Source organism: Lepisosteus platostomus, chromosome 8, assembly GCF_059453375.1.
Source record: "Lepisosteus platostomus isolate fLepPlt1 chromosome 8, fLepPlt1.hap1, whole genome shotgun sequence".
Taxonomy (NCBI): Eukaryota; Metazoa; Chordata; class Actinopteri; order Semionotiformes; family Lepisosteidae; genus Lepisosteus; species Lepisosteus platostomus.
In genome coordinates this window covers 17,302,996-17,324,915 of record NC_142618.1, presented here as the reverse complement: position 1 = coordinate 17,324,915, position 21,920 = coordinate 17,302,996, and the positions used below count along the sequence as shown (strand labels likewise).

Below are 21,920 nucleotides of genomic sequence, written 5' to 3'. Positions count from 1 at the left end.
AGGCTCAATGTGGATAAGATGAAATTCTGTTAATTTTCTTCTCTTACAATATACAGACACAGTCCTTCTGAATGACTGGAAACAGTCACGTTTGATCAGACATACTGTAGGTGTCACTAATTTATAGAAAAAGACTAAATTCATGTGCTTTGCAAAAATTGATTGCAAATTAAATCAATTTCATACCATCAAAGGAGTGTTCTATTAGGTGGCATGAAAGTTTAATTTTAAACCACACTGAGGTGGAATATATAATTAACCTGGCATTTTACTTACAGATTGAAACTGTCATGTTAACCAATTTGCAGCTCATGTTATTGTGAAAATCTTTTATGTTACGAATGTTTAATTTAATGTCTTAAACTTTTGAAATAGTGATTTTGTTTACGTAAACGCAAAACTATGGTCAGTACACAGGCATTGCACATTTTATTCTTCTTTGCATTTTTTTTGTAAGGAGGCACATGATCATTTGTCTTTATGATTGCTAGCACTTATGCAAATAGCAGTTTTCGGTAATGTAATTTTTCTTTCTTAGTATTGTATACTTGCTGTTCCCTGTTGTGACCTATTCTTGTGTATTCCTCAGTGGTAGTAATCGGTATGAAAGTAAAAGTGAAGTAAAAATTATAGGACATTATATACATTATAGGACACTTAAAGTGATAGTGTTTTAAAGCAAATGCCATTATTGATATCTTACAAAAATTGAAATGGAATTGGACTGCAACATAAAACAAATATAAATTTGAAATAGCAACCACAATTAGAGCATCACTGTAAAATTAGTTTCCACATTCCATTGAAGGGCAACACTTTCACTTTGATCTCTATTTTTCCCCTAGAAATAAAAAATAAATGAGGACACGAGGTCACAAATGGAAAATAAAATGGAATTTGTTTAGGAACAGGAAACTCTTTACAAAGAGTTGTGGTTTTTGGGAAGCCTATTTCAGACCAGTGAAAGCTGCTTCTGAATTGACTGGGCAAAGTTTAGATTCACCTTGCTAGCAAATTCTCTTTTATGCTGAAGGTACAGTATATCACTGATGTAGGGGAAAGTTGTAGTAAACTACTTTCGAGACCTAGATGAGGAGAATCCTGCCAGGGAAGATATTTGAGATGAAGGACTGAGGCGATGGGAAGTATGTCTAGGTGGGGGTATCTGGAGAGAGAAATCAGAAAATCAGTAGGTTATGAAAGGGAATTGAAAGAGATCTGAGAGGCGTGTGTAGTTAGTTTTTTGTACCCTGAAGCTGTGTGCTACACATTTTTAATGAGAAGAAAATAGTGAGCAGTAGGTGGAAACCCTTAAAGGCTCTTGGTTTTGTTTCACATTGTGACAGAAAATAAACTCCTGTTGTTTGCGTGAAAAATATTGTTTCCCCTATTCTTCTCCATGCATACATTGTCTTGTGGTATGTTAGCTTAAAGCTTCAATAAAATGGAGAACAAACTGGGCTCTAGAACAAAAGGTCTTTAAAGCAGCCTTAGAAAGTCAATCACCAGGTGACACTCTTCCCTCTGGACACAAAATTTATCATTATTTCTAGAAGGGCCTGTCCTTGAAAAGAGACATTAAAATGAGGTCCTTATCTCTGGATCATTAAAGATCTCATGGCACTCAGTAGAGTTAATTCCAATATCCTGGCTCAGTTACACACTGGCCTTGCAGTGTCTGGCCAACCTAAAGGTCTTCTCAACTGGTAAATTATTTTTTTTCTTCCCAGCACATGTATAGTACTCTGATATCCTTTAGTTTGAAAAGTGTCATTTGAATTCAGTTTGTTAATATTAATTAATCTGTCTTCATCTTTATGAACACAGTTCACCTTCAGTACTATTAATGTTAGTTTGCCAGAGCTTTAAATTTTTAGTGCAATCTAATAGACTTTCTTTGTGTGTATATATATATTTATTTTAGCTTCTCACTAAGCCTTCCAGTAATTTCAACTTCACTGGAAAAAAAATACTGTAATCAACTTTCAAACTGTCACACAGATAGGCTTTTAAAGCATATCCATCCTGAAGTCATAACTCTTTCTGAATTAAAATGCATCTGATTGTTTAGTTTAAAAGTGTATCCCATAAGTAAGAGATTTTTTTATTATTAGTTTCATAATTCCTATGGGGAACGTTGTGGCATTTTCAGTAAGTGTTAATTTTTCTATTACTTTTGAATACCTCCAAATTTAAAAGGCTTGTAAGTACTATCGAGAAACATGCTAACAATTTAAGTTTTACTGATTATGTAAATTTTAGCCTTTTGATGTTGGAACAGCTGAATGTGGAAATGGTTTATGGAAAGTATTCTTAATAAATTATGGCTTTCATTCTCCTGTTTTTGCAGAAGAGGCATGCCCTAAGGTGTTACTGTCAAGCAATGCAGGTGTACAAGGGAAAAGGCTGGTCCCTTGCTGAAGACCATATTAATTTCACCATTGGACGACAGTCCTACACATTGAGGCAATTGGAAAATGCTGTTTCAGCCTTCAGGCATATATTGATCAATGAGAGCAAGCAAACCGCATCTCAGCAGGGAGCATTCCTGAGGGAATATCTTTATGTTTACAAGGTGGGTAAACTGAAGGCGACTGGCTGGGAATATGGCTTAAAATTGATAAGGCCTCTCTTGATTGTGTTCATTTTGCATTAATGTGGTTATGCTCTTATTTTTGCAGGTTAAGGAACTGTTGATATCTTTTTGCTATAAAACAAATGCATATAATATGTCACTAGCTGTTTTGCAAAATGCAAAACTGAAATTTGAACGTTTACATTTTTGTAATGTTCTGTATGAATTGTTTATATTTTGATACAAACATTTGTATCTGATTGTTTGAGGCAAAGTGGTTCCTAAATCAAACACCCATCATCAACTGTAATATGAAAAAAACATTATTTTTGTAATGGGAACATTCAGATCTCCAAACTGTCATTTTACATCCTTGTTTGCACACTTGAAAGGTCCAGTCAATTTACTGCAACCTTGTTACGACGTTAAATAGACTCTACCTTTTACAAAGTAATATGCCACGTTTGCTTCTCTAGAGAAAATATTTTTTTTCTTCTATGTAATGTATTGATTTAGATAATTGGCATCCTAGAAGCCAATTATCTAAGATGATAAGAGTATCGAAGCAAAGCAACATGAAGCAAATCACAACTGTCTATTATTGTCACAAGCGGATAGTTAATGGAGGTGTACTTAGGCAGTGTTAGTTTTTTATATTACAGTGAAAGTATAAAAATGTCATTGCAGGTTTTCGATTTTTGGTATTGTGTAAGACCTTTTGTGTATTTAAATAGTCATTATAGAGTGTTTCCTGCCAGACAGATTTTTAATTAAGCTTTTCTGGGACTCTAGTTTTGTGTAATATATATATATATTTCAGTTAAGAAAAATTAAAGGAAAAGAAGAAGTAAAGAAACAGCAGTCTGTCATTCTCTGTAGTTTACTGTTTATTAGTGTCTTAGGTTTGCCATTAAGAACAATTCTGAAAAGATACAAAGTTTAGCAGAGTGTAAAAGTGTACAGGAGAGCCTACACTTTTAAACGATGCGTGAAAGGGGAAATGAAGTGGAAGACAGAATTTTTATATTTCATCTTATGGTTTTGTAATTATATTGAAAAGATGCAGATCAGATTTTCTTTGAATTAAAAAGAAAATCAAATTCACAATAAACCACACATTTTATTGGCTGTATAGTGAATCTTTCCTTCTTATAACGTTATGTGCAAGAACGGTCAAATTGTATTTTTTTTTTCATTTTGAGAACAAAAACGTATCCTAAATTCCGTAAGTTAACTAAAGCAGCTGCGCAGCAGTAAACCCGTGCGTGTCTAGGCTGTCGCTGGTTGCACTGACTGCTTCATGTTTCTGGGGTGCAGAGTGTGAGCCAGCTGTCCCCAGAGGGCGCACTGCCACAGCTGCCGTTGCCTTGCATTCAGAGCTCAGCCACGAGGGTCTTCTTCGGGCACGACCGGAGACTGGCAGAGGGTGAGTCGCTCTCTTTCAACACGCCTGAGAAACAACTGGAACTGGAGGTTGAGACATCTTTGGATGCTTTATATTTAAATCTCTTCCACATTAAGTTATTTGTTCTGGGTAAAATATTTGAGTCACACTTTAGATGGTTGCGTACTTGAAAGTTGAATACATATTATTTGTCTCTTTGCTTTAAATTTAATAAAGCGTCCATTCATCCATTCAGTATTATATACCAATATACTCCATATATAGCCTATTCCATAGTGATGGGTTTAAGTTTAGAGTCTTTGTGAGCACTTCTGTGTTCAGCACCACTCAGAAAACTGCTCTGTCTTGTCCGGCAGCTTTTTTTTATGTGAAATATATATTTTTCCATCTGCACAACTTTAGTTCTAGTCAGGTGAAACTAAGTAGGCTATGTAAACTATTGCCTCTGGTATACCATCGATTATTTTCCTATCAATAATGTTAAATAACTATGCACGGTAACAGTCAACCTTGATATCTGCTGTCAAAATTTAAGTTACCACAAAAATAGATATAAGAGGTACATTAGAGCCATTTAACCCATCCAGTTCATTTGGGTTTTAGTAATTTGGTTTAGTGTTTAATCAGTTTTTATGCAGTTTAATTCTACAGTCTTCTTCACAGTGGGAAAAGTGTAGTTGTATAGTTTTAACCAAGACCCTAATCACCTACGTGTAGAACTATATATTTGAGTGCATTGGTTTAAACAATTTTTTTCAGATTTTCTACATTTCCACTGGTGTTCTTTTTAATAAGGATAGGTTAAATAGCATGTGTGGATTTGTTTCCTATGAATAGCAGTATCTCAGTTTTTCTCTTCCTTTGTCAATGAAAAATTAAACTGTCCTCTCTGAGGACCTGGCTAGTTAGTCCTGCTAATTAGAACTAGCAGAGTTTGTGCTCATGAAAATTGACTGCAGGTCCGAGCAAGTCACACTCTTTAGACAGGAAGAAGACCGGTTCGTTCCCAATGTAGCGCTAGTCCTGAATACTGAGATTCAGCTGTCCGCAGTTCCGACCATAGTTCACTCGTTGATCAGGCGAGCGTTCGCGGTGGGGCACCGGTGGTTCACGAGACTTGCTGCAGGGCTAACTTTGGGTGGATCCTTTGGTTACAAAATAAAGTCCTGGCACTCAGCCACATTGGCCATCACATGATTGTCCGAGCTAAGTCTGAGTATGTCCTAGAGGGGCATCTTCTGGGCCCTGTGCTGCCTCTTTTATCTGGAGGAACTACGGTCGTTCATTGGTGGAATGTTTTGCAGGCATTTGAGACCCAAGTGGGGTTACCCTGCCCTACCAGTTCTGATTGGCTGATCAAGGTGGAGGATGAGTAACAGCGCTCTCTGACCTTAGGGTTGTAAACATCTTAGGATGAGACTCTCCCTTGGAATCTCCCAGACAGAAAGGCGCCAGAGATGACCATTCATTTGGGTAGCTGGAGAATCTCAGCCCTGGGAGTTGTTCCTTATCAGAAAACTCTTATCAGACAGAAAAACACCTTCAATCTGAACCACATGGAATGGCCTCTCTGTTTCTAGCACCACTGAGATGAGGGAGAGAGACTGGCAGGGGGACAGCAAACTTAATTCCTGTATTATTAATAAGAATTGCCGCTACAAGTGCGTCAAAGAAGTAGTGAGGAATGAATCTGCCTTTTTCATTGGCCACAAGCTTATCTCTTTCCATCATCGATTAATACCTGCGGTTTACATTCTGCTGTTACATCGAAGCAATTGTATTGATTGCCTTGTATTGATTGAAGCTTAAACACGCCCAAAGAAATTGCTGCTGCACATGAAAAACTGCATGAATCTGACCTTGGAGAGACTGTTACGAAGAGACCTGCTGGGAATGCTATCTAGCATTTAATGATTTGAGCATGTAGCTCCCCAAGTGGCATATAGTTTAAAATAATATTTAAAATTCTTTTAAGCTGCTAGCTGCCACAGTGCATTAAATAAAGAAAAACGCGAACGATAAAATCTGCTAGTCACAAGTCTTTGTACAGCTCTCGAACATGCGTCCATCCATCCATCCATCGAGTTCTGACAGCTTCATCTAATTCAGGACTGCGGGGGAGCCTGTCCCGGCAAGCGACTCGCGCTCCAGGGTAAACCCTGGAGGGGACATCGGTCCATCACAGGGCCCACAGGCTCAAACGTGCAAACACTCAACACCGGGGCCAGAAGCCAGTTAACCTACCAGCATGTCTTTGGACTCTGGGAGGAAACCCATGCGAACACGAGGAGTACATACGAACTCCACACAAGAAGCGCCCCAGGCATTGAATCCAGATCCCAGCACTGCAAGGCAGCAATGCTAACCACAGTGGTGCCACCGTGTCGCACACCTTTCTTTAGAGAAACAGATTTCAAATGTTTTCTTTCTAAAGGTAAGGAGAAAAGAGAAAAGTATTTTGCTTCTGCAAAAGCAGCTGGAATGCATCATATGAAGAATTCAAAGCTGTGCTTGATTAATAGGCATTGCATTATTTTACTTAAATTATAAAGCCTGTTTTCCTTTTTGTTGCCAGAATGGCACTGTACAAAAATGCAGTTTATTGAATGGAGATATGGTTAACAGTAAACCTTGGATATCTAACATCCTTGGAGCAGGGTTAAATTGAACGCATAATTGTACACATGCCACTGGAAGCCCTTCCATGAATAAATTCTTGATAAAGAAAAGAAGGATGAATTAACATCATTTAATTAAAAACTACTCTCTTTTAATGGAAAATGGTAAATTTATTATTACATTTTATTATAAATTTGAGCACAGAGCAATTTCAGATAGCGGAAGACTTTAAACATATTGACTAAATAAGGTCTCATAGAAAATGCATTTTGTTTCCAAAAATGAATCATGCCACATACTGTATACCATATAATGAGTTTCTCTCATTAATCAAGATTTTTTCGTTGCAAAATGGCTGTTCAGAGCTTTTTGAAAATGTGGTTTTGTTCACCAGAAGTCTTCCAAAGCCAAACCACTAATGCTTTCAGTAACATATGCACCAGTCTCTTAAGCCAAGAGGTCGCATGAAAAGTTCATGTAAACGAAATAGATGGTATGTGCCAAAGTACTGCTGTTAAGAGGTTTGGTTTATATAAAAAAAATCAGACTGCAGATATAGTTCAATTTGAGGACTTTGAGACTGCTCAACTTGATGTATTTTGTGACTAGTGTATAGCTTAAACCAGTGGTTCTCAAACTGTTTGGACCAAGTACCACCCCTGATCAAACCAAAGCATCCAAGTACCACCTACAAATCATCTTCTCATAGGAAGCACAGAAAATCATGAGTGACCAACATGAACGCACACACATATATAATAACAATTGCACTGAGCATTTACAATTTCAGTGAGAGGGGTGAGACTGTTTAGTCGAGTGAAGCCTTACAATGTCAGGAACAAGGGCAGTGAGCTTCAAACGCAGATCTGGCCCAGCATCCATCTTGTTGCGGTACTTTGTCTTGATTGCAGTGGGAGTAGAGAAGCCTTTTTCACAAAGGTAGGAAGTAGTAAAAGGCATCAAAAACCGCACAGCCTTTAATGAAAGAGCTGGGTATTCAGAAATCCAACAGTGACTGTTGTTTCAATTCTGACATCAAATTCACATCAGATGATAACTCGAGCAACTTCTCAGATCCTTGGGAATTCCTACGACATCAACAGTAAAGGGGTTCCTGATCCACCCTGGTGTGGCCTCAACTGCAAAGTACTCGGAGAACTGTTCTTCCAATGACAAGAGGTGCACTGCAATCACATCATGAGCAGCAGCATCAAGTGCCACACCATATGCAGATAGTTCTCCAAAGTTGGGAAAGCAGAGACATCACTTGCATTGATTTTATTAACAAAAAAGCTTTTTCTTCATAGCAGTGATTTTGTCAGACACATCAAAAATTGTTACGAGCCCTTGCAGTCCCATATTCAGCTCATTCAAACGTGACTATATCAGCCAGGTAGGCTAGTTTTACCAGTCACACTGGATCGTCAAATAGACTTGCCAAGGGAGATTGCTGGTCATGCAAAAACATCTGTACCTCAGAGTGTAGTTCAAAGAGCCTCGTGAGCACTTTCCCCAATTGATAACCATCTCACTTCAGCATGTAGCAAAAGCTGCACATGTTCGTTACCCATTTCATTACAAAGCACACTGAACGGACGTGAATTCATTGGGCGAGCCTTGATAGAATTCACAACTTTGACAGCCGAGTCTAACACATTTTAAACCCTCAGGCATTTTCTTGGCTGCCAAGGCCTCGCGGTAGCTGCTGCAGTGTGTCCACTTCATATCTGGAGCAACCTCTCTAATTCGTGCAACTACACCGCTGTGTCTGCCTGTCATCGCTCTAGCACCGTCTGTACAAACTCCGATGCGTTTTTTCCAGCCAATGCCACGCTCCTTGATACATTCATTCGGAAGCTGAAATATGTGCTCTCCTGTAGTTCTTGTTGGTAGCAGCTTGCAGAACAGAAAGTCCTCATGCGACATGCCCTCAAACTTATATCTAACGTAAACGAGCAAATTGGCCAAATCAACGACACCTACAGATTCATCTAATTGCGGTGAAAAGCATCTGCTCATCTTAACGCGCTCTCTCTGCAATCGGCAACCTTGCATGGTAAGATGCTTCTTGGGCTTTGGAAACTGGAGTGACACTGTTCCTTATGGTGGACTTGCGCTGCTTCAGATCTTTAAGTTTCCTTTGAAAAAAATCAGCAGGCTTATCCTTCAAGAGCGCATGTTTCGTGGTAAGGTGCCGCCTCAGATGTGCTGGCTTCATGCTTTCATTGCTGAGAATCTCACATGGAAATGTGTTTATGGACAACATACCTGCTAGGTCCAAACTAGTTTTTATTCTAGTTTGGACTAAATGTGCAAATTAATTTGTAATAGAAATGCAGTATTAAAAAAGACAGGTTATTTACATTATCAATTCATTTATAGCTGTTCTTATGGTAATTTCAGTCTAAAAGGGTGAACAAATTAGCAGCCTTAAAATTATTTGGATTGCATTAACATGGTCTTTTCTTGTTAAACTCAGACAAAAATCAATGTTGGAAAATATCTTCTATGCACGTTTTGTGCAGTCTGTATTAGTAATTATAAATTGAAATCTAAGAAATTCTAATGTCTATTGTTTTATAGGATGAATTGATTAATTTTGGTCTTGAGGGTATTCTTTCAAGTACTGTAAAAAAAGTTTGCCAGTCTGTTTTCTGGTGGTCTTTTAGAGTTTTTTTTAGTTGGGTTTGTACTGAGCTACTGGAATTATGCAGAAATTAAATGTTGTCGGTATAATGCAGTCATTTTGAAGTTATTTCATGCACATACCATAGCTGTTAGGTACCAATTTATTCCTCCCACATTTACCTTATCAGGTTGTATTAGCTTTGAGCTTTGAAAGGAAGAAACTATTAAAAGGTGATTGCTTTTTCAATCCCACAGAAAGTCAACTCTATTCATTGCATGACCCGTTTTATCTCAAGGCTAGTGTATCGTTTCGTAGCACACACAAGTGAAATACCGGGGTAAGAAACATTGCAGCAAAACTTAAAAGACGAACAGAGATTTATTTCATGTATTGTGAAACACACATTTTCTATTATTATTTACCATAAAAACGTAAGACCCATTCCATATAAGCGGTTCAGCCCATTTAAGCAGAGGAATCCTACTCCGTTGGGCCCCTGAGCCAGGCCCTTAGCCCCAACTGCTCCAGGGGCGCTGTACAATAGCTGACCCTGCGCTCTGATCCCAAGCTTCTCTCCCTGTCTGTGTGTCTCCTGGAGAGCAAGTTGGGGTATGTGAAAAGATGAATTCCTAATGCAAGAAATTGTATATGGCTAATAAAGTGATCTTATCTAAGTAATTGAAGGATCACATCTATCTGTTTCCTTCAACATCATGTCTGGGCACTTTGTTCACCGCTGCCATAACCCTTCGTGTAAAAAAAGTGCCTCCTGTTCTTAGTTTTAAATGCACTTCCACATAGTTTGCACCTGTGTCCTCTGATTCCTGTTCCACTGTGGATTCTGAAGAAGACTGAAGATGTATGGGAAAGTGCACTGGGCTGACTTTGTCAGTGGCTTTGAGGATTTCGACTATTTGTATCTGCTCCCCTCTTGGTCTTCTCTGTTCAAGACTAAAGCGATTAGTCCTGTTAGTGTAGGACCTTCCCTTCAGCCCAGGAATGGATCTGGTTGCTCTCCTCTGGACTGATTCCAGAGCAAGAGTGTATTCTCTAGGACATGGTGACCAGTATTGTACACAATATTCTAAATGAGTTCTATTAGTGTGTTGTACAATTGTAGCATCACAGCCCTTGTTTAAAATTCTACATTTTAACTATGCAGTAAAAAATGCTAACAGTTTGCCTATTTTCATTCCCCACATTGTATTGAAGGTACAGTGTGGGGGGAATGATTTGTCAGCAATAGATGACCTATGCAAAACCCCGCACTTGTCTACATTAAGCATCATCTGTCAGGTGTTTGTCTTGTCTTTAAATTGATCAAATTCTTTTTGATTTCCGTGTGTTGCTTCTACTGTGTTTACCAGTCCTCCTAATTTGCTATGTTCTGACTTGTTTGCAAACAATGCCAAAGTGTAAACTAGTGATGTGACATGGAGGAGCAATCCTGCTTGTACAGATTCCTGTGGTGCTTCACTAATAATGTCACCATAATTTGAGCGTTCATCCCTTGTCTGTTCTGTTTGTTAACCAATTCGCAATATTACCAGAGCTCTCGGAGCTCTCTGAATTCCTACTGCTTGTCATTTGAGAATTAATATTTTATGAAGAACTTGATCAAAAGCCTTCTGAAAATCCATGATCACCAACTGTATATAAAAGGACAGTATTTATATAATTAAAGTATGAATCAGGTACTAGGAGATACTCAACATGGAAAAAGTAGGTCTTGCATCATAATTTTTGAGGGTAGAAAATTTAACATTCTTTTTTTTTAACCAAAATTATAGCCTTAAGGAATTTCATGAAGGTGTCAGTTTTCAGTAAGATTTTAACCTAATTTGGATAATTCTATTTACAAATGGTTCTTATTGGCCAGACTTAACCTATTCGGCAACTCAAAATACTGTGTTTTTACTGCTTCTATTCTAGCAGGAGAATTGGCAGATGTTGGCAAAAATGTTGCACATAGAGGAGCATCAAGTCAAAAACCACTGTTTTGTGGTTACAGAATAAAGACGAGCGGACAATGGACTCACACATTGTACGAAAGCCAAGAACTAAATGACAGCCTTGAGCTTTTGTTGTATTGTTGTCAGCTGAGTGTTCAAGTCCTTGAACTTAGTTCTTTGTATTGCAAAAGATGTAAATCCAAGCTGAAACATGGTAGAAATTGTTTTAAAGCATGTGGCCTTTTGTGAGTAAGGGAAGCAGTATTTGTACAGCTTTTAATTTTTTATATAACCTTATAGGTGTGTTTTCCATGAATGGAGTAGAGCAGTACTAGAGATTCAGACATGTGCCTTATGGTTGTTTTTTTTTTCATTTTACATGTGTTCTGCACATAATGGCTTCATCTGCAAAAGAGAATAAGGTCCTGAGAAAGCAATCATTTATCTTTTTCATCATCTTTAATGCAAATAACCTGTCGCATGTATTAGTAAGGTATAGCATGTTAGATTTATGCATACTCAAGATCCTCAGATCGATTGCCAGTAGCGACCATCAACCAATTGGGCTAAATTGTAAGCTTTATGTTCTTATGCTGTGTTATATGAATTTTTTTTCAATTTATTAAACTGGTTGTTTTTTTTATATTTTACCAATTTTTTTTCTCCATACAGGAGAGAAACAGGCTGCCACTCATGTCAGCCTCGACCAGGAATTTGATCGGGATTTGTCGCAACAGTGGAAGGAGCTTGAGGAACAAGTTGTATCTATTGTCAACAGAGGAACAGTCCCTGTCAACTTTCAACCTACTCAGTATTGTCTGAACAGCCAGACGGACAATTTACGGTTTCCACTGGCCGTTGTAGAAGGTAATAGTTATAATTATTATTATTCAGAAATTATTTGTGCGTCATTTCATGCCACTGGTGAGTAATTTGCAAAACAGTGAAACCATGCACACAGACGAATTTTTCTGGGAAGGATTCACAGGAATTTTTTCCTCATCTATGGAATCCATTCATCCGTTTCCTTAACGCTTCCTGCAGGGTCGCAGAGGAGCCAGAGTATATCCCAGCAATAAACATGCATAAGGCAGGATACATCTGGACCAGACTCCAGTCCATTGCAGGACAGACAGACCCATCCACATGCACATGCTCACACCTATGGCTAATGTCCCCAGAAACGATTTAACCTACCAGTTTGTCTTTCATTCAAACGATGTGAAGGACACACATTGGAACACCCACAGGAAACCCACACGAACGTGGGAGAACATGCAAGCTTGGGGGCCTCAGGGCTGCAGTGCGGCAATTTTAACCACAGTGCCTCCTTGCCAAACTCTAATATTGAATAAATAAGTTAATTATTATGGGAAAACATTCCCTTCACTAGTGATAAAAAAGTATAACAATCAAAGCTATCACTGAGCTGTTCATTTTCACAATCGCATTATTTTCATTTTGTCCAGTTTGGAGGTCAAACAGTACAGAAGATTACAAAGGAAAAAATCAAAATGAGTTGTTTTACACAATTCTTTATTCTATTGCTATTGTTGACACTAGTATAGAAAAGCTATTCTTTCTTTCCTGTTCTGTGAATAAAAGTGCACCTTCCTCTCAATGAAAGTCAATTACCATCTTTCCCAAATGCCCTTGCTGCTTTGTGTTGTAATCGTTTTTTATTGTATATGTACAGACCCTCACAAAGAGCAAGTATTTAGCAAACTCCTGGTTTCATTTTTATAAAGCCTTATTTTTTTGCTTTCCATGTTTCTTCAAACAACATTCTTGACTTACACTAGAGAATGCTGTTGCTTTGGCAACACTGATTGTACCTATCAGTCATGCTAATAAAGCACCTTGAATTGAATTGAATAAAAGATAAAAACCTGAATTGTTTGAATAAAAACACACTCTATTGGTCTTTGTGCACTTTTGTTTTTTTGTTTTTGTTTTCAAACACTGGGATTTATTAAAACATTTAACTTCATCAGTTCAGAAAGTGACAATCTTTTATCTGGCTCTATCAGCTCATACTGTTAAAGGACAATTTCTCTACAGGAGCAAAAGTACTGTAGGGTGTTGAAAAGCTTTGATTTAAACTTTCAGATTGTTCTGAGTAACATAAACAGCCTATTTTGAAAAAGGGTAAAAAACAAGACAAATGATTTATGCTAACAATTTACCCTCTGTATTCTGTGAAAGGTCTTATATCAGGTTTCTGATCTTTTGATGGTGTTTTGTTTTCCATTTTTCTCTATTTTCTTTTGAAGATGCCTATTTAAAACATTAACATGATTTGGTTTCCTTTAGAGCCAATGATTGTTGAGGTGGTCTTCAGAAACCCCTTGAAGGTTCCCCTTGTCCTCACTGACCTTTCGCTGCTGTGGAAATTCCACCCTAAAGACTTCTGTCGGCCTCAGAATGGGGAGGCTGTCGAGGCAGTAACTAACGAGAAGGATGCACATATGAAGGTAAATCCCTGTATAAAGCAAAATATCTGTGTGCTGCTCAAGTTGTGAAGACTGCTTAGTCCAATTTATTGTAAAATGTACAACTACAGAAGTGAATGCTGCCCCTGTTTCAATAATCCTGTAGTTCAACAGCATTCATGATCTTTGCTTTGCCTGTACCCTTTCTGAGCATATTTTATGTCCTATCACCAATGTAAATTGTGTTCACTGCATAAGTTCTTATGAAGCTTCGTTTGTGACTAAAGAGTACATTGGAAAGAGTGGAGGAACATAAGCTAGTTAATGTGTGGAGGCCAATAAACTCATGTTCTTTTAATAGTTTAGTAAACCCAGAGTGTGGGTTTCAACTGTTTAATGGGGAAGCAGTTTGATAACCAACTCTTTTTACTTTTTTATAAAAAGGACATTTTGATATCTCCAGGAGTCAGATCACTACGCATCAGAAAGTCATTGCCTCAATGTTCATAGAGGTCAGATTAATGGTATAAAGACATTTGTATATTGGCATAAACTGTACTGATGTCTTAGTTCTCACTTTTCTATTTCTTTACATGTTAATTTAATTGATCTACACCTAAAGGTGATAACCTATTTATGTAACAAATACTTTTAAAACGGCATAAACTGGAGAATGTTCTGCAAATGTATGATGAACAACTCATTTTGATTTGTACTACACATAGTATTAGGGTTAAAATAAGTTTTTTATTTTACGTTTGACGCCTTCAGATTTTAGTTAAAGCAGTTGAAGCTGTAATCAAGCATTTGGTACAAACAGACATTTCCACTTTAGTGTTTGAATGCAGGACTGATTTTCTTGAGTTGTTTTACTTGTGTAATGATGTCTGACATTGCATCTGTACGGTTCTAGCAAATTAGTTTGTAAGACACAAAGAATGTTTGGCAATCTGCATTGATGAGTTTTCTGCAGTGTTTGTATTTCTTTGTTCAGCATTTCTTAGATTGTGGTGGAAGTTGAATTAATGAAAATGTATCCTATTAACATAAGGCTACATGAAAGGTTATGAGTGAAAGTAGCTATTTCTGACCAACTTAGTTGATTTTTGAAGAATTTAGAGGAATCCAGTAAGATCAATAATTCTTTTTTTTAGACTGATGTCGGCACAAGCAGTGAAGTTCATGTCATTTAGTGGCCAAAATTAATCATGCATCCAAATTTGTTTCTTGAAGTGACATTATTACAATTATGATACATGATTACAAAAATATAATAACTCATTAATATGCCCCTTGCTGGAAATTTTATTTTACCGTGTAAACAAAGGAATTATTGGCCTTAATTATCATTTCTTCACATTTTCTAGTGAGGGACACAATTAGACAAAATACACTAAAATTGGTATAGTTCATAAATGTAATCAAAAGTTTAGTTTGGTCAAAGATAAAATGACTTTTCTGTGACAGGCATTTCAAACCAGTTCACCAGAATGAAAGCTGCAAAACATTGGACTCCTTTGTATAAAATGAAAAGAACTACTTTGTATTACCTGTCGGTTGTCTGAAAGGTAGCTATTCAGATAATACAACAGTTAACTACATGAAAATTGCCTGCTTTTAAAAATAAAACTGCAAAAACAAAAAAACTTCTGTGAGGCTGAGCCTGAGTTTCAGTTGTTAAATCCCCATGTTTGCCAAAGTGTAGTTTTAAACCTTCAGGTTTAAGGTAACAGATGTCAGTATGCATGCATGAATTCCTTTTTGTGTCCAAAGCAATTTGAAGTATTCAAGGATTTTCAGTGTAAAATTAATCATTGCTTTATGCACTAGATGACAATGTTTATCTTATTGTGTTGACTATTTTTTCAGTGTTTAATAGCCAAGTCACCATATTTTAGAGAAGCAGATTGCTTCGGTTATCATTTCCAGATAGTAGGGACCAATTATTAATTTGTATTTTCATTTTGTTTTTAAAAAGCAGTCTCGACACTTTTAAAATGAATTTCTAGCACATACTGTGCTACTATGATTATATATGAAGACCACAAATTATGAAGTTTGTTCCTAATGGTCAGACATGATGTTTTTTTATTGTGCACAATTATTGCATAAAAGGTTTTTATTTGTTGTTTTTATTTTTTGGATTTGTTGGATAAAATGTTTTTCATGAGGAATCAGCCAATTTTGCGATAACTGGAAACGTAACTTGAGTATTCAAGATATTAATCAGTCCAGGATGCACTTTTTTATTTTTAAATTAAACTGGAGATTTCCAAAAGCCTAAATACTTTGTATAGTTTCTCCTCTAGTTTCTAATCATGTTCCTTTTGTCTACATGTTGTACTTTGCCCCTCTCAGCAAAAACATTTAATAACTTGTACTGTATCCTAAAACTTTACCTGCAAAATATTTTATGTGAAATTGGTGATATTACTAGAATTTGTTTCAGCAGATTCCCAATTAGGAACCATGTGTCCTGATTTAAAAAAACAGGTCATGTACTGTTTTCTTCACCTGTGAAAGAGTTGTTCTCGTTATACCAGCATGTATACCTGTGTGGTATTAAATTCCCACCCCTGGGCTGATCAGAGCAAGGCTCCTTAAACCTGGCCATTTCTGATCTAGTCCATTCAATTTGTCTTTAGCCAGCTGGCAAGCCGACAGGTTTTAACTTTTCGTTGTGTTTTTAATTATTACAGCTTTTTAGAAATTACATCATGATCTCGTTTTCCATTTTGCAGGCCACATTCAAAACTGATCTTATCGGCACTGAAGTAATATCAGAATTTTACATGGGTCATGAAGAGACAAAAGTGGTGAGTTGTTCTCACATAATCCTTAGTACATTAGGCAATAGAGTTGTGTTGTCCGTCAGAACTACATTTAAAGTGTGTGTACAGTATTGATGTATTTTAAAAGTTAGCTTTCAACCGCTATGTAAGTATATAATTTAAATTAACTTTGTGAATAAATAAAAAAAAATGGCATCACAAGAATTTTAGTTGAAGATGATGACTTTTTAGTCTACTATATAAATTACGTATACTGTACATTAAATTTTCCCATCAAGGAGTCACAGTCCCATAGTGTTTACTGAGTATACTCAAAAAGCGCTTGGTTTGGAATTGCCAGAAAAAGTTTTTAATTTTTTTAAACTAGTGAAAATGGCGCTGTAGCTCAACTGCATTCTGTATATGTGACTGTGTAAATTCTATAAATAATTGCAAATATTGGTAACTGATATTTACAAATAATTGTGCAACCTACAATGTTTCTTTTAGGGTTCACTGATTTTTTATTTTTGCAGTTGGAAAAAAATAGCCTACTTTTATTCTGAAAATCTGACTGTGCTTTCTGTAAAACCTTAATGTTGGTTTTGATGTAAACTTTTTCCCACAGGCACGCTTGAAACTCTTTCCTCATCAAACAGGAGAGCTTCATATTCTTGGAGTGGTGTACAATTTGGGTACAGTCCCAGCTGCAGATGGGACAGACGTTTTTTCTGGGGTCCAAATGGAAGGTGAGTTTCAGTACAACACAAAATTCAGAGGTATGACCAAAGCTTGGTAGCGAAAGCAAGGCTTTATATTGAGTTAGAACACGTGCGCTTTTAAATCCAGTAGTCTACATGCTTTACAAACATTTCCAGACCTTTTTTTCTGCTTCATTGCCTAAAAATGAAAAAACTTAAGACTCCTTGACATGGTGTGTTGTAGTTTTTAAACAGGAAATTGGTTCATGATTACCTTATCTACAGAGGCTTGATCAAAATAAAAAATAGCGTACTCAGTTTCAACTTACTCGCATCTCTCAGATATAAAGTATGATTTAAATATATAAAATCTTAAAAAGGTAAGTTAGTTTGTTTACTTTCAAAATAGTTAAAATTAAGAACAGAACTAATTTATTGATGTTTTGAGGTTTGAATATTCTTCTTCTCCTTAGAATAAATAATGTAAATAATGTTTCTTGAATTCTTTAGATTTGGTAGAGCTGATGAAATCTGTTAAGAAGTCCTCTTACGTCACTTCTATTTAATGCTGGGGAGCTTCTCCTCAAAATATTGTTCAACAGCCCATCAACACCGCTTCAGGCTTAAAGCATAAAGCATAAAGCCCTGTCACTGGTTCCCATTAGGTGCTTTGTTGTTGCAGTTTTCCAGTGAAGGTTCCATCCGCATTTTCCTCCACAGGCAATCTCGGCAGCGCTGGAATTTCGGTTCGGGGCCAGCAGGCCCTAGAGATCCAGGGGCCCCGCCTGAACAGCACTAAGGAAGAGAAGACGTCCGTCAAGCACGGCCCGGACCGGCGGCTTGACCCCATCGTCGCCCCGCCGATGCCGCTGCTCGAGGTACCGTTCCTTATCCGCTTCGGGGCCTGGCTCTGGCCTCAGGGGCTTGTCAGGGGCATCTGAAGGGAACTGAGTCTCTTCAGTCTTGACAGATGCGAATTCGAGATGTCAGGAGATGTGATTCGAGCATAAGTACTGCGTTTGCACTCTCAGCTTTCTGCAGTCAACAGAATGAATTGCGTCACCGTAACATACTATACTGTTTGGGAATTGAGATGATAAACACCACCGTGCCAATGGCTGGAACATAACTTATGATCAAGTATTTTAAATTGTAAGATAAAAAAAAAAGTAAAAATAGAACGATAAATTATCTACAGTTTTTCAAAAATGAAGATGCTTATTTGCTGTCATTGTAGTTTTGCACAAGTATTCAAAACTTTTGTTTGTTTTTTGTTTTTGCAGGTGTTCTTCATTAATTTTCCTACCGGACTGCTCTGTGGGGAGATCAGGAAAGCGTATGTGGAATTTGTGAATGTAAGCAAGGTTCCCCTCACAGGATTAAAGGTGGTTTCTAAGCATCCGGAGTTCTTCACATTTGGAAGCCATACTGCATCGCTGACACCGCTGAGCCCTACGGCGTCTGAAAACTGTAGTGCTTACAAGACCGTAGTCACCGGTTCTCCTTTGGGCACGGCAGTGACTTCGCTTGTGTCGCCGGCGGACTTTGGAGTCGGGTGCGAAAACCCCTGTCTGGGGGTGGTTGATATACCACTGCCGGATTCTGTGCTTTTGCCAGGAAACTCTATTCAGCTGCCCATGTGGCTGCGAGGACCCGATAAAGAGGGCGTCCATGAAATTAACTTCTTATTCTATTACGAAAGCACAGAGAAGACCTCAAAGCTGAGGTAAGTGAAAACACCAAAAGCTAAGGCATTGCTCAACTATAAATGTCAGGGGGATGTGTTGGATGCAAGTGTTAGAGTCTTGTAATTTGGTCTCAGTCAAGACTTGCAGATGATTTTTAATGTAAATCTGAGTCAAGTGTGACAGATCTCTCCTGACTTGTGCAGTAACTCTAGTGTCTAATTGCTGTTCTAGTGTATATTTAAGGCTGTATTTTTTTGGGCTTCATGATCTCAGAATTATATTGGAATAACATATAAAATTATATAAATGGGTGTCTTCTTTTTGCTTGTTCTTGTCATACACACTTTAATGACTTGCTTGTGAAAACAAACAATAGACTACAATGAGAGCTTTTGGGATTTTTGGGGATTTAAGTGGTTAGTCCCATCATGGTCTGAACGATACCAAGACACTTTATTGCATGAAATACTAGCTCTAATTTGTAGACTTGTTTAGATGTAGGTTCACGTTTCAACCTCTGAAAGAATCTGAGTTCTTGATTGGCAACTGCAGTCAGTTCACAAGATTTGGACGGAGTTTTGGCTTGCATCAAAATTCGCTCATCTCAAAGTTGCTTGCCTTAAAAAAAATCGTGTTTATGTAACAGAAGCTAATGTATCCAAAGCTGCAAATATACATTTATAATAAAGGCCAAAGGAATAAAAACTTTTTATCATGTTAATACGTCCGTCCATACATGCTTTCGATTTTTAACATTTTTGTCAGCTCAAGAAATGACACTGCGTAGGAGTATTCTGCTGTATTATTCTTAAGTTATATATGGACGTTGATGTAAGCATACAGTGCCACGAAAATTCAGTATGGAAATTATAATTTTATGCCATGAAACCCTTATTTCATTGAAATCGAATGAATCCAAATTCAATGAGATGTAATTGGGTATGAATTAGAAAAACAAATCATTAAGAATAAGTGTATTAAGTGACTGGTGTCCCATCCAGAATGTATCCTGCCTTGTGCCCGTTGCTTGCTGGGATAGGCTCTGGCTGCCTTGTGATCCTGAATTCGATGAAGTGATTAGAAAATTGATGAATGTATTAGGTGAACCCCTAGTTTTCTTTGTGCAATAAAGGGAGTAATTAGAATAAGTTAATTAGATAGTCAAAGTAAACAAGGTGTTTGGGCAGCCCTGTCTTATTTAAAGGATTGAAACTCTGAATTTGGTCTGCACCATACAGTTGAGTAGAAACACATCGTACCACAATCAAAAGAGATTTCAGGGGACTTCAGAAAAAGAGTAGATGATGCTCATCAGATTGAGAGGGCTGCAAAACTATTTCTAAACATCTTAGGCTCCACCCATTTACTAAAATCGTCCTGCCACGATTTCTCTAAGAGAACCTAATAAGTCATCCAGAAAATGACAAACAACACCAGAGTTAGGTCTAAGGATCTGCAGGCTGCAGATCCTTAACCAGTGCTCCCTAAATAGCACATTAATGCCTCCCTCTTTTAATTTAAACAAAGATCACCTGGGCGATCCACAACAGTACTGGATGAATAGTCTCTAGAGAGAGGCAAGTAGAAAGTTGTGGCCCCAACGAGAAACATTGTGTATGGCAAAAACCAAATCCTGTCTTCTATTATAAGAACCTCCTCCTGACCATCAAGGACCGTGGTGATAGTATCATGGTTTGGGCTGCTTCGCTGCTTCAGGACTGTACAGTATTGGCAAAGCTTTGGAGGAGAGTCATCTCCTCCAAAGGAGTCAGGTCATCCGTTCATTGGCCGAAACTCAGGAGAAAAGGTCATGCAGTCATGATGACTGCAGACCGTGATCCTAAATATACAAGCAGTTCTACAACAGTATAGCTGAAGAAGAAATTTGTGACTGTCCAAGTCAGAGTCAGAACTTACACTGACAAGAAGCGGTTCTGAATGGAGACAGGGGCCACAAGTCCTGCTGTTAGAGGCAGCTAGGAAATGTCTAGTTTAAGTGATTGTTACTCATGTCAAGGAATTATTGAACTGCAATTCTGTTATTGAATCAAATGGTTCACATATTAATTCTATTGAGGGTATTTGCTTTTAAATATTGTGTTCATCAAATCATCCAGTTATATCTTATGTCTTCGCCTTACGTCTTTAGTAGTGTTACCTTTATCTTTTATTAAGATCTTCATGACATCTTTCACATATAGGTATTTTTTAAGTTTAATATACTCAAGAATACAAACCAACCAAGGGGTTTCATAAATCTCAGACCATAATATACATGCAAACGAAAATTGAATTCATCCCATACATAGAAACGTATTGATTCAGTATACAGTAATAAAAATCTGCTCTGACTACATAAATATGATGATTTTGAAGTAGCAAGGGACTTGGAAGGGTTTAATTGAAGTAAAAGAGATTTATCTTAACTATTAAGTTGTTATAGATTAAAAAAAAAGTTTTACTGTATGTGAAATTTATTTTAAATGATTCTTCCCAATGTGGAACTTTCTCTACAGCCATAGGGTCTTGCGCCACACGGCAGTGATCTGTACAAGCCGGTCTTTAAGTGTGAGGGCAACAGTGTGCCGAAGCAATACCTTCCAGGATGAGGAAGATGGAAGAAATGGCAACATGCTTGTTTTTGTTGATGTGGAAAATGTAAACACTGTGAGTTTACTTAGTTCTGTTTTCTTCTGGCAAGTTATTGATCTTGGGGTGGCACAGTGGAGCAGTGGTTAGCATTTCCTTGGGATCAATTAATGGGGTGCTGTATGCGTGGAGTTTGTATGTTCTCCTCATAACCTCTTGGGTTTCGTCCCACAGTCCCAAATACATAATAGTAGGTGAATTAGCACTGGGGAACATGGACCCTGGAGTGAGAGTGTCTGTGTGCCCTATAATGGACCTGCCTCCTGTCCTGCCTGGTGCCCATTGCTTGCTGGGATAGGCTCCGGCTCCTCCTGAACTATAATGGGAAGAAGCGGTTAGCTAATGAATGGATGGAAGATATTGATCTTAATGTCCATTAGTACGCATTTTGTGTGTTTTCTTACAGTTTCCTTTGTGTATGTTGCTTTAGCGCCTAATTAACACACAACACATGGTGTGTGATTTTAGTGAATTAATCTTATAGATTCCTGTGCCTTTG

The 21,920-nt window shown here is 37.6% G+C and overlaps 1 protein-coding gene across 6 annotated transcripts in view; it reads left to right on the top strand.

The window, feature by feature from the left end:
• Nucleotides 1-21,920, top strand: part of trappc8 (trafficking protein particle complex subunit 8) — a 70,158-nt gene that overhangs the window by 21,341 nt on the left and 26,897 nt on the right. For all 6 annotated transcript variants that reach the window (XM_088644270.1, XM_088644269.1, XM_088644268.1 and 3 more), the window contains 9 exons: nucleotides 2,351-2,575; nucleotides 3,893-4,001; nucleotides 11,853-12,047; nucleotides 13,494-13,654; nucleotides 16,354-16,428; nucleotides 17,012-17,132; nucleotides 17,805-17,962; nucleotides 18,368-18,810; nucleotides 21,289-21,439. In XM_088644270.1, the coding sequence (XP_088500396.1) occupies nucleotides 2,351-2,575; nucleotides 3,893-4,001; nucleotides 11,853-12,047; nucleotides 13,494-13,654; nucleotides 16,354-16,428; nucleotides 17,012-17,132; nucleotides 17,805-17,962; nucleotides 18,368-18,810; nucleotides 21,289-21,439 (1,638 nt within the window). The remainder of the gene's footprint in view (nucleotides 1-2,350; nucleotides 2,576-3,892; nucleotides 4,002-11,852; nucleotides 12,048-13,493; nucleotides 13,655-16,353; nucleotides 16,429-17,011; nucleotides 17,133-17,804; nucleotides 17,963-18,367; nucleotides 18,811-21,288; nucleotides 21,440-21,920) is intronic.